This window comes from Botrytis cinerea, chromosome 3, assembly GCF_000143535.2.
Source record: "Botrytis cinerea B05.10 chromosome 3, complete sequence".
In the NCBI taxonomy this organism is placed as follows: Eukaryota; Fungi; Ascomycota; class Leotiomycetes; order Helotiales; family Sclerotiniaceae; genus Botrytis; species Botrytis cinerea.
The window spans coordinates 2843726-2856926 of NC_037312.1; the positions used below are offsets into that span (position 1 = coordinate 2843726).

Here is a 13201-nt window from a genome sequence, read left to right on the forward strand (position 1 = left end):
TTCTATGGAAAACTTTGGGAAATTTGATTACTTAATTGGGATTGGAGATTCTTAAATAGTATACTTGGAGTTGTGTGTATGTATGGATGGATGGAGAAAGAAATTTTTTGGGGGGAGGGGGGATTCTCGCTTCGTGATCTGGAAGAGCGAGCGAGCGAGAGAATTATAATTAGAACTAGAATTTACTATATTTATTAGTATTGTGTTGTGTTGTGTTGGTTTATGGGGGATGGAGGATTTAAAAGTTGAATTGCGTTACTTTTCATCCAAAAAAGACGCCGTACTACGATTTGACGTTGTAGTTAATTACGATTTACTCATGGACGGGAAGATAAGACGTCGAGCAGAGAAATGCTGTTTGTCAATCATTGTGTAATGGAGTTTCACTGAAAGGATGTCTTTGTATTATTCTGATGGGTAATGATGTAATTTTACTATTGCTCTTTGGTTCCCTTTCTCGATTTCCTATCCATCCTAACAATTATATCTATACAATCGACCTTGCCAAAACACACAGCTTTATCCTGACCAAATACCTCCTCTCAAACACTGACCTACTAACCAGTCGCAACAAGAACCACACTCAACCCCATCTCAGTACATATCACAGACATCACACCGCACATCCGGAGCATACCTCGCCGTGACAATCCCCTCAAACGCCGCATTCGCTCGAATCCCCGCCAGCAAAACCGACGCCTGTCCAAATATCCGCGCAAATCGAAACTCCATCACCATCCGCCGCGGAGAACTATAGGACAGATATCTGCAGTTCTCCATATCATCCACACCGAGATTCGAAATAAACATGGTCCAAAACGCAAGATCCATACCCGCATGATTGAACACCTCGAGCAGGATCACCCGGCTTCGATAGTGCAATCGGAGCGGATATTCACGCTGTCCGTGCCGATTCGCTTCAACTCGGAGACGGTTCCCGTGCATATATATCCCCGCGACGTGCGCTTGCTGTCTCAAGCGAATCGCGTGTTCGGCATGTTTGAATACTACCTTGGCTGCGTGGCTCGAATGCTGATCCCCTCCGAGACAGATATATGCGGCGACTATGGGGCCGATGGAGATGGCGTTGAATAATTTCTGATACAGGAATTGTCGCTCGAAGGCTTTGGGGATGCCTTGGATCCAAACGGCGCAGTTGAGATCGGGGGGGAGGTGGGCTTCGCAGAGGAATTTGCTGGGGGAGTCGCGAGTGTGGTTGCTGTTGAGGTGGTTGGAGTTGGTGGGGTTTGAAGCGTGGGAGGGGAGGGGTGCGAGGAGTCCTTGTTCTCGGAGAAGTTGACCGGTTGGTCGCATGCTGGATGGGAATGATGCGCTAGATTGGTCTGGGGTCTGGCTAACTGTTGGGACTTTATTGTGATGGGGGACCATTGATCTTGGTTGAGTTGGTGCAGAGCCTGGATAGGCATTTTGGAAAGAGTTGTTTGAGCCAATGGAGAATGTATTGCGATTCTGGTGCTCAAAATTAATCGGCGGTGTCTGGATCTTGATCGTGTAGTCATCATTGATAGTTGATGGATCGCTGAATACTTGTGCATTGAATTGTGACATATGTTGTTCAGGGCCCCCGAAGCTGGTTATGCTTCTTTTGTGTTCATGCTCTACAGCACGATGAACGAGTGCCGGAATATTACCAGATGATGCGTATGATGCACCAGTTCTCAAGGGTAGACTATTCTGGACTTGTGGTCCCTGAAAGATTGCTGTGATATCCCGGTGTCCACTGGGAAAATTGGGTGGCTGCATCCCCGTATTTGCAGCATGACCTTGAGTCTGAGCATAGGGATGATACGAATTGAGTGTACCATAGGACTTCTTCCCCCTCGAAGGAGAAGCTCCCTCATTGACATTCAATCCCGCAAAAGAATTCTCAAGATCAAGAACCGACATATCATCCTCTTGCATCGAATTAGACGCTCCATGTTGAACCGGATGCATACCACGCACTAACGATTGCGTGATAATCGGACTCTCCCCCCCACTCTCCTCTTCAACCGATGGCACTTCTTCTCCAACTTCTGAGATGCAGAAAGATGAATATCCCATTTGTCGTGAGATGTTCCGCTCGAACCCGATGGGCTTTATGTTTGATAATGGGGAGGTGATTCGCGGCGGCCTTTTTCCATCGAAGTGGAAATTGGGTACAGGTATTGTACCAAAGCTATTGGCCATGACGCGGGAGGGATATTCGCTCTGTCTGCGATTATAAGCAGCTAGGGGATTGGGGGTTAGCGAGGCTTGGTGTGAGTTTTGGGTTAGTGATGACTTACTGGTTAGAGGCGAGATTGGGTTCCAGAATGATTCATTCTGATTGTTTTGGCGACGGGGAAAACTCGAGGTGAAGTTTACTGAAGACATACTGGAATGGATGTCTATTGACTGTAAGGCTTGTTTGTTTTGATAGAAGATTAGAATTGAAAGAAACTCCCAAGTATCTAGTCTTGATAATCTTTTGCGGATAAAGAATCACAATCGAGAATTGTGAAGGGGGGGGGGGGTTTCAAGATTTTATCTGTGATATTTGTTCAGAAGATTCTTCAAGACTGAAGTACTCATTCAAATGTAATGAGTTTACGAAGAAAGTTTTTGGGAATCACCTTGGGAATTACTGAGTTTATAACGGAATCATAATGAAGGGTACGGTTGCGTTGTTGAGGAACATCGCTTAGTGTTGGGGAACAATTGTGTAGATAGGGGTACGGCGCTATTGCTGGAGTAGTTGTATGGGTGTGAAAGACAGCGGTATGTAGCTATGGTATGAATGGGCATATGCTAGTGGGGAGAAGTGTTGTAAATATTGGTATTGCTGTATTGATGACGGGAAGTTAGCTAGTGGCTTTCTGTCTCGTGGCTGGATTGAGGGGACACTGCTACTTTATTTTTGGAACGATATACGGCTAGTAATATAGATCAAGAAATAATAATGCAGTCTACAACACGGAAGTAGTATGGAGAATTGAAATTGTATTGTTTGGTTAATAAAATAGTACTAATGCTCCTAGCTGAGGAAAATGGCGAAGTCACAATTTCGAATGATATTCAGGGGTGTGTTAAAGAAGTGTGGAAATTTAGATGTCTGTTTTGATATACATGTATGTATGATTTGATTTTATGGGTTGAGATTTTGAGACTTGGGAGAATCGTGTATATATTGAGATTTTTACAGTCATGTCACTGTGTTCATTAGGTCAGTTGGACCGATTCTATGAGATAAATTATGTCTAGCCTTTAGATTGCTAATAGAAAAAAGTTGAGTACGAAACACCAAGGAAACTAAACAGGCTGTTTAGTAAAATGAAAATGAGGAAAACGAGTACAATATGCACAGCTTATCAGCCATAAAAAAACTTTATTAACTGGAAATGGTTATAGCATGAAGTACTGTCTAGATTTGGTCCTTTTGACTCCCTCTGCATTTAACAATTACCCATAAATTCACCCACTGACCCCCTCATCTTCGAGCCTTTATTTTTAGTAATAGAGGAGTATACAATATATAGGAAGCACACATTCTCAGTGAATGAAACTATTCTCGAATATGCTTAGTCCATGCAGATAGTCTACTGTAGCGGAGATGAAACGTAACGCTCGTGATTTCTCTTGTTTAGAATGGTTTATACAGCTAAGATATAAAACCAATATAAGAGTACTGTAATAAGTCTCTTTCCCATACAGTTCCGATTCCTAAGTCCTTCCTTTCAGTCCTACAGATAAAGGGTGTTCAAGTCAGATCGTGCTACATATATGCAATATCTTTCTACTCCATCCAGAGATCCACAAGGAACTTTCAACAAGCAAGCATCTACTTTGCAGTATCTACACATCTACCTGTACATGAATAAACCTACCAACTTTAAATACCACCTAGCTACCTCCAGTCACCTCTCATATGATCAAAATGAACTATCATTCCAAGCCCAATAAAGCTGGTCAGTCTGGACCCATCCTTCCGATTACATACGATGCGAATATGAATCCTCGGAATATCTTCTTGCTTGATGGTAAGCATTTTCATGCACTATTCTGAATACATGTACTCCTTCCGATTACTTTAGACTCATGGAATTAACCACCACCTCTATAGGTACAACGCCAGCCTCCATCCAGGAAAGATTAGCTGCGGCTTTAAAAGATAATCACCGACGCAAAGAAGCGGAAGAAGCAGATCTCGCTTACAGGTTCCCCCAAAGTTGCATTTCCTTTACGGATCTGCCCGATAACCAGTTTCAAAATCAAGACATCTTGGCTCATCCTTATGCTCGGCACCAAGATACTGATGAGTCGAATTATTCTAATGCTGATCGAAACTTGCCATCTGAAGGGCATCGGCTCAGAAATATTCGTCGGGACTTCTTGATGGAGCCGAATGTGAATACTCATATACAGCTGGCATCTAGTAATGACTTTGCGCAACAAGATGGAAATGAAGTGGCTAGACCACATGTTCTTTCTGGAAATACCTCCAGATATAGAGCATCTAATCAGTTTGTACAGCCAAGAGCTCCCACAATCAGTCCTACTTTTGGACAAACCGCAGAACATGGAGCAGTACCAGGCCAATATAGCAGTCTAGACGCTCCTGAGCACCATACTCTCTCAGGACCGATTACCGAGTCCACAGCTCCTCCCATCGGTCTAATCAGTCGGGATGCTCCAAGGTCTCCTCAGGTTCAACATACCTCTTTTCATCAGAATAGAAGATCTCGTAACGGAGGGCATTTCTGGAGAAATTATAATCATTTTGTCGCACCACCACAGCAAGGGACATCCTACCAATCTATAAATCAGAAAAGTGTCAGGCCCCAGTATCTAGAAGATTTCAGACGTATCAATGTGTATAATAGGATAGATCTATACGATGTAGAAGCATGGGCACAAAGACGACAAGAAACCGGACAAGTTTCTCCTCCGCTCAATTACTTTACCCAATCTACAACTTCTGACGAATCATATTCCGGTAGTGCTACTCCCACCTATACACCGGGTCAAAATACATATCATGATATTCAAACCTTAACATATCCACAAGAATCCCAATATACCCCCAATCCAGCAAATCAACGAAGCAACCCAGTTCAATCTCATAATCCCCACACTATAACCTCCATGAACGCAGAACTTGATCTCCCCCCCTCCATTGATCCCTACGCCTCACAATTCAGTCTTCCCCCGTCCAGAAAACTCCAACGACGGAACCGCTCATTTGTTCCCTCCTCAGAAGACTCTCAAACCTCATCTGGAAACTATAAAGGTAACCCACGCGCCGGCATTCGCGAACTTTCCGATCATCTCAACTGTGCCCTCTGGCTCACCAATCTCGCCGCCGACATCCAAGCCCATGAAGTTTTCGACGAAATCCACACCGGTGCCGTCTCCGCCTTTGAAATCACCCGTCCACGGGGCGAATACATCATGTCCGCCGCAAAACTAATTTTCAAACATCCCGAAGCCGCTGCGCTTTTCAAAGACCAATGCAATAACGAGCATGGAATCATCATCCGCGGACGCAGAGTCAACGCCCGCTATAACACATTCGGATATCGTCGATACAAGAGCGAAGATAAAACTCGCATGATCTCTATCGAGGGACCAAGTCGCTACGTGGTATATGATGATCTCAAGGTATTTTTTGAAACGTTTTGTGATCATGAGTTGTCGGGATGGGAATATGTCGAGGCGGCTGTGAAGGGGAATCGGAAGATGATCATGGGGTTTGCGAGGATCAATGGGCAGGCTACCCAGTGTTTGGAGGCGTTGCAGATGCATCCGGTTTATGGAGAACATTTGGTTGTGCAATACGCACCGGATCCCTGTGCGAGGGATTCTCCGTAGGCTTAATTCTGATTGTTGGGTGGGAAGAGGAGAGTTGAGAAGTTTTAAGTGTTGGGTGGTTGAGATCTTGTCGAACTCAGATGGGTCTGATGTATTTTGATGGTGGCTGCTAGTTGGCTGAGATTCACTCTGAAGGTTAAAGTTCTTTTGGCGGGCCAGAGTTGTTGAACTTATATGAAGCAAAATGACTGTGTCCAGAGATGTAGTCCCTCGGAACAAATATTTAGCATGATGAATAGATTCATAAGATACGGTTTAGATATATTGACAGCTATGAAATACAAAACCACTAAATTTCCTGATGTAGGACTAGACGAGCTTCCCCAAATTGTATTGTGAGATCTGTAGGGTTACTATACTATGAATTCTTATCATTACCTTTATTTATGCAATCATAATTAAATATAAGTACTAATCCCATAATTAATAAAGATGCATAGATGCTGAGGTTGGAGGTTGTTGGAAAGAGATGTATAGCTGGCTCTGTCTTGCACCCTAATACATCACAGATTCCTCGATTCCTCGAATATTCTAGCATATACATGTATAGTCCGCGGTTCACGAATTTAGTATGCGGTATTCTTCGGCCTTCATAACTCTAGGCAGTAAGGAATATATTCTTGAATCGTTTTATTGTTTAACGTGAGGATTAGCTAACAGTATATGGTCAAGGTGACTTATAAGTGAATGTTTCCAGTCAATTTCTATTATTATTTGGTTAGTTTTTATACAAACTTGTTACCGAGTTTCTTAGATACAAGTATGAAACTGATAAGGTCATATGCTGTGCTTTATAAGCTTGAATGTGCTCCTCAGCTTTGCGTGTATTGAAAAGACGTTGTCGCTTGCTCACATCACCAGGTAGAAGACGAAACCTATGATTAAATCATCTGTTACTGCATTAGGACTGCTCAAATAGAAACGATAATGTTAATGTGTAGTAACTGACGGGGACGAGCAGATTTCAGATCCCACATTTCACACAGTCACAATAAAATGGCAGATTTTTTAATTATTTCTTTTAGTAAATTTTCTATCTTCCTAACTAATACACCTATGGCCATCTAATCCAAGAAGTAACCTGAATTAAAGAAAATTGGACAAAGAAAATATCCTTGTAGGAGGAAAGTTCGGTGTTTATTCCAAAATTTCATTGAATCCAGCGGGACAGAAGCCATTTCAAAACCAGCATGAAAATGGGCTGCCGATGTGATGTTACGGTTTCCTAACCTGTAAGTTCTGGGGAATATCCTAACCGTTTTTTGTATGTATGTGTATTTCTGAGAATTCTTATCTGACATTAAAACCACTCCAAGATTGTAGTCGGTGTATTTTCTGTTATTGATTTTGGCCAGCTTTTGGATCTCGGCGTTGGATCTGCTGGGCACATCGTCGGTTTGAAAACGTGAGAGAACTCGCTCTCTTGTTTTCCTATGTCACGAATATCTTTGAGAAATTTATTGTGTTCTCAGTGTATCGGTATCGATATTTATTGCCAGCAAGGCCCATTAGTAACAGAAATCCAATATTCAGACCCGTTAGCCAGTACCTTGATCGCTTCCAAACTCGAACATTCGAATGAAGCCCATTGAACCACTTCACCCCCTCACTCAGTCGCCTTTATCCCCATCAGATCTCATTATTATCAATTCCGTATCGGACGTGTACCTGTCCTAGGAATGACATGTCCTTCTGAATTGCCTGATAGCAAGTCTGTGCTTGTCCAGCAATTCTCACGAACTCAAACCTTGTGCATGCAAAGCCATACTTTCTACATGGCATTGAAGTAACAGAAATGATGATGTACTTGCACCAACTTCCGAAATAGCCATGCCAGAAAATCTCATCAAGTAACGTAGGTGCTTCAATCTCCAGGAAGCGAGTCTCAGGGCCCTTCCACTCGTATGCGCCGTAGTCATTGTACCAGACCTTGATCTTGCGTCCACGAATGCGAAGACCACCCTTGTTACGAGCACGACGGTAGAGCTCGGTACCACCGGCGTTGGTCTTGAAAGTTGCCTTTGCAGCTTTTGTTTTGTGACCATTCTGAGGTTCAACCATTGAAAGTGCGGCAACGGCACCACAATCAAGAATTTGCATGAATTCGCCATATCCAATCTCTTCCGGAATGTTGATGATCCACATACAACAATTGATGTTCTCTGGAAGATCAAGTAGATCGGGATGATTCTCGTCACCCTCATAATTGGTATCGTGACGAGAGTGGTCCGGAATCATACCTTGCTCTCGGAGAAGCATGTTAGTTGGACGGAACTTCTTCACCAAGTGAGAGAGATCCGGGATTGTGACTTGCGGCATCAACATGCCATCCATAACCATTGGTGTAGGCTGGGGAACAAATGCAGTTGTTGGCTCAGCGTTCAAACTTTGAGTGAAGTATTCCATTGAGACTGGAAGAATCTCTGGAGCAATTTGATTAAAGCTGCTGAATTCAACTGATGAATCAACCACGGCGCCGGTGGTCATCTTCACATTCTCCATGATGGCAGGCTGGTATGAGAAGTTACCAAATCCTGTTGACGTGGATGCCATCCGAGAGTGTTGACTCTTGCCTACAGAAATTCCAGATATAGATGTCATCCGAGTATGACCCGTGTACTGGGAGGCAGAAGTGTCGAAACTGCGGTCAGCAAGGGTCCAAGCATCAGCACTAGGAGTCGTAGAGTAACTAGTCATAGTACTTGTATGGGCGGGAGAACTCAAATTGATGCTTCGGGAACTGTTCATTGAACGAACAGTTCTGAAATTCTGCGCAGCTGTTTGATTCTTTTGAACTGTTTGGGCTGGTTGAACTACACAGACAAAGCCGGCAGCGCTGGTAACTTCATGAGGATTTTTGGATGGAATAATTGCAGAAGCATGTTGGGATGAGCGTGTAGAGACCGGAAACAATTGTTGGTGGGTACCAGTGGGGGAGATGAAGAAAGGTGCTGCTTGATCACCACGATTCAGAAATGCTTTAAACAACTTGGTGTCATTTGAACGGGGGGTTTTAGCTGGTGGTGATTTTGGACCCGAAGCATTTTTAGAGCCCACCATCTGACAAGAAGCGCCGTTTGCCGGCGACCATTTGGGCAAGGCATTTCCAAACAGACTCAATGGTGGTTTTTTTCCATTGGAATTAGTTGCAGCATTCTTCGGAGCGGCCATTCGGTGTCGAGCCTCGAACATTTCGTGCCATCGGGAGCGCTTTGGGGGAGAATTCTTGATAGATTCATCAAGAGTCATCGTCATTGGAAGCCTTTGATCCAGGGTTTGATTGTTGATTCCAAAGCCATTTTCTTCATCTTGATCATGCTCTGCTTGAATTGCGAGACTTTCAAGACGTTGAACATGATTTGTTGAGACTCGAGAAGGAGCAGGATTTTCTCTGGCGGTGAATGTGGTATCTGACTCAAGGTTAGTCACGAAATTTAAATTCAAACTTGGGAAGAGAAGCAACATACCACTAGCATTGGATAATGTACTTGACTGTGTTCCCGTGTTCAATTTGTTTTGGAGTTTTCGATTCTTTGGGGGGTTTTCAGAGGGCAGAGTGCGGCCATTGTACCAAGATTTCGAGACTGTGATGTCCATCTTGAACTGAAAAATCCTAGAAGAATTTTGTTGCGTACAGATCTTCTCAATAGAAAAAGGAGTGTTTGTTAATGAAAGAATTATTGAGAGGCAATAATCGTAGAAATCTTCTTTCTAAAATGTTAGATACAATACTGAGATATTTCTAACTAGAAGGAAAGAAGTCCAAGTTGAATGGATTTATTGCCCAGAAGGAAGTTCAAGAAAACTGAGGGGGAATAAATGAATGTGCAAAGGAACTGCGAGGAAAGTTGTTGGAAATAACTTGAGAGTTAGACGGAAGTTTGGGAGGATGGAAGACATATAAAGAAGAAAAAAAAATCTGCTACCGAAGCAAGATGCAGCGCCACTTCAATTCATAGCCCTATCTCAATGCTCTAACATTTGTATTGAGCTCAAGGTAAGATTGCATACAGCTCACATTGGAACAGTGAATATATAGATTTTATTACACAGTTCCATTCTTGGTATGGATCAACCAACATATATCTGTCTACTGTACAACAAGTAAGGTAAGCGAACCATAAATCCACGTGTATATCTTGGGATGGTAAAATGATAATAAGGTAGGCAGAGCTAGTTTGGTTTTGCAATTGTCACTGAAACTCAAGGCAAATAATCCAGCCAGTCAAAAACGGTACAAATCAACATATTATTGTCTTGGCCCCTGTGCTTGGACTATAAATTGAAATTAGATTATTTGATAAGCCTCGGGTGACCGTAATATAACAAAGATATTGGGAACCAAACTTAATGAATGATGTCATTGAACAGGTTATTATATAGAGCGTTATTCAATAAGATTCAATAATATGATGTTTTGATACAGAAGAACAAGAATTTAACATTATTTCGAAGAAAAGAGACAATACAGTAAAATTGTTAGAACTTCTAGAGTGAAGTGTGGTTGGAGTGAAACTCGAACCACTTTGACGCTATTGAATGTTGATCTTGATTTTCGTGAGCCTGCCTTTTAGATTTCTCTTATAAAAGAGTGTCAAGATACCAGAGATAAATGGACAACAGATTCGCAGCAGAAAGGGTAGCAATGTGTGTCTTTTCTTCCTAAACACAGATCAATTTTCATACATTAGTTCGTTGATATTCAATATTCACATTTTTTCCCTGAAGCTTTGACACACACAGATCTTTCAACAGCCAAGAATTTAGAAACCAAGGGAAGGAGCCCTTTTTCATTCCTTGAAACATGAATCTACGTAGTCTCTTTGAAGTTCCAGATTGGGATTGAGGCACAGCCAAGACTTAACCGAGGATTAGCTCAACTCAAATGACCCAAGCCCACCTATTCACTGAGAAAGAATGACTCTAGTTATTAATCACGGGTCAAAGATTGTGGCATCCATCTAATGATAAATAAATAGAAATCTTCCAGCGCCATGTATAGAGGGCTACTTTTGGGTGGAACACATTAGACGAAATGTATACTGCACTACGTGTGATTTGTCTACTATTTTGCATCGTTAAAACCACTGACGATTTGGAGTCTAAACATGAAAGTGAATTCAAAGTGAATATCTACTTATTTCATTAATAAGAATATAGCTGGCAATAGGTAATCAAAGGTTGATAGGCAGAGGACAACGGCAGATTCTGCATTTGATGTAACATCTGTCTTCAACTTGCAAAAAAGATAACGAGTCTATATCAGAAGCAACCGTGATTTCAAGAATACAACCACTCATGGTTTGATTTGTGAATGCTAATTTTATATTAATTTTCTACCTCCATTCCCTTTGCGCTATATATCTAGAGTTTTACCAGATATTTCTAATGTTGTAAGTCTTCGTTCACGGCCAAAATATTCTGCCATTAATAACCGCTTGACCTGTCTTGTTCTCCATTCATTACACCATAATCAATCTAAAAAGTATGTTTTCTCTACAAAGTGTTTCAAGCCTTATCAAAGGTCACTCACTCAGGAGACAAAGCCTCCCAGTCTCTTCCACAAGGATCTATCCCATATTTACAGAATACCTTACTTTCAAACCGAAAATCATGGATGATGGCCAGCAAGATTGACTGAGCTTGTGCCTCAATTCTAGAGAAACGGAATTCCATTGATCTTATGACCTTATTTTTTGGGTCAAACGGCAAATACACAATGTGATCAAGATTATATTTCGTGACCTTACCAAAGTATGTCCTCCAGAAACCCTCAGTCATGAGTTTATAAGGCCCATGAATATTGATAACACGACTTTGATGTTCACAGGCGTGTTTGACCATGCCGTATTTATTGTAGACGGCGGCGAGATGATGGTCGCGAATCTGGATACCTACGGAACTATTCACTAGTGCCATGAATCAGGCAGCTCCTTCAGGGTACTTGAAGGTGATTTTTGCAGCGGAATACGGACGCCCAGGAAGAGGTTCGTGGATGTGAACAGATACTACGGATCCCGTTGTGATCACTGCAAAGGATTTCCTTGTATTGGACGTCCTCTGGGAGATTCCTGACAAATAACGAGCAGTTAAGGTTGTCGGCAAGACCTCTAATTGACTTATTGTATTGCCTCGTCGCTTTGTAGGTTGACTGGGTTGAGAGCGGTCTGCTATAAGTGCCCTCTGTCACTGAACGGACTGGGTCGGTAGGCAAAGAAGCTGGCACACGACTGCGGTGCGGTTCGTAAGCACTGCCAGTAAAGGGGTTTCTTCCCTCATTCACGATTCTCTGCCATTTTAAGTCTCTCTCAGACTGGTTTCTCTGGCTGGCTCCGCCCTGGGAAGATGCACTTGTCGAAATAACAGCTGGATCAGATTGTGATCGGGAGTGCCAAGTATCATGACTGTCTCTTTTGTGAGGTGGTTTATACGCCAAGCTCGCAAAAGGCTTCGTCTCCGTAGGCGATCTCAGAGCTGCGAGATATGGCTGATGAATATTATCAGTAGCTTCGACGACTTCGACGACTTCGTTTGACTCGTCATCTTCAACCATATCCTCGTCATTAATGGCCCGATCATCAGTGCCGCTGAAGGTCTCGGTATCGCCATCATCTGCAACTAAAACCTCTGGTAGTGCATGCAACCAAGAGAACGATGGGGCAGGGTAGCTGTTTATGTCTGAAATACTGACATGACTAGAAGCACGGCCACCCGAGAAACAAGACTCGTAATCAACCTGTCCAGATGACGAATAACAGAATTTGAAGTACCCGAATGCTGGATGTGACATCCGGACAGAAGAGATCCAATTCTGGCACGACGATTCGAAGGATGATCTGGTACCATGAATCATCTCTTTGGTCAAGCCGAGATCAAGAAACGATTTCGTTGCTAGGTATATATGTTAGTACGAAAAGTGATAGAAACAATTGGAGAAAACTTACAAGGTTTCCTACGGCGAGCAGACTCAACAGCTTCAGCCATATGCTCTTCCCCTGTGAGACCTTCTTGATATGCATTGCCCGCTTCGCTTACTAGTTCTTTAGCTGTCATATAGGTATGACGGTGGAGGTCCCCGAGGTAATATCCTGGTGCTAATTGGAGTAACTTCTCCTTGAATGCCAATGAAGCGGCATCTGTTCCTTGGAAAGCATTCATGTTATTCATTGTGAAAAGAATAGTTTAGTTTGAGAAGGATAAAAACTAAAGAGCAATAAATAACTGCAATAGTAGACTTGAATTACTTTATGAAGAAGTTGAAAAGAGACTCGAGAGTTTTGTTGAAGGCAAGCTGTAAAGGAGTACAAACTTAGAAGATGTAGAGAGGGAAAATCAAACATGGAAGAAACAT

General features: G+C 42.6%; 4 protein-coding genes across 4 annotated transcripts; 1 reads left to right on the forward strand and 3 right to left on the reverse strand.

Moving 5' to 3' along the window:
- Window positions 1–352: 352 nt before the first annotated feature.
- Window positions 353–2520, reverse strand: BCIN_03g08300 (hypothetical protein). Its single transcript, XM_024692204.1, has one exon. It carries the CDS (start codon window positions 2374–2376, stop codon window positions 595–597), a length of 1782 nt encoding a protein of 593 aa, XP_024547979.1. The 5' UTR covers window positions 2377–2520; the 3' UTR covers window positions 353–594.
- Window positions 2521–4888: 2368 nt separating this feature from the next.
- BCIN_03g08310 (hypothetical protein) lies at window positions 4889–6082 on the forward strand. The gene has a single exon (XM_001554879.2). It carries the CDS (start codon window positions 5125–5127, stop codon window positions 5848–5850), a length of 726 nt encoding a protein of 241 aa, XP_001554929.2. The 5' UTR covers window positions 4889–5124; the 3' UTR covers window positions 5851–6082.
- Window positions 6083–6966: 884 nt separating this feature from the next.
- On the reverse strand, window positions 6967–9562 carry BCIN_03g08320 (hypothetical protein). The gene is made up of 2 exons (XM_001554878.2): window positions 9318–9562; window positions 6967–9260 (listed from the first exon to the last, which is right to left on the reverse strand). The coding sequence occupies exons 1-2, from the start codon at window positions 9445–9447 to the stop codon at window positions 7480–7482; spliced, it is 1911 nt and encodes a 636-aa protein (XP_001554928.1). The 5' UTR covers window positions 9448–9562; the 3' UTR covers window positions 6967–7479.
- A 1592-nt stretch (window positions 9563–11154) lies between these two features.
- Window positions 11155–13075, reverse strand: BCIN_03g08330 (hypothetical protein). Its single transcript, XM_024692205.1, has 2 exons — window positions 12795–13075; window positions 11155–12741 (listed from the first exon to the last, which is right to left on the reverse strand). The coding sequence occupies exons 1-2, from the start codon at window positions 13015–13017 to the stop codon at window positions 11786–11788; spliced, it is 1179 nt and encodes a 392-aa protein (XP_024547980.1). The 5' UTR covers window positions 13018–13075; the 3' UTR covers window positions 11155–11785.
- Window positions 13076–13201: the final 126 nt, after the last annotated feature.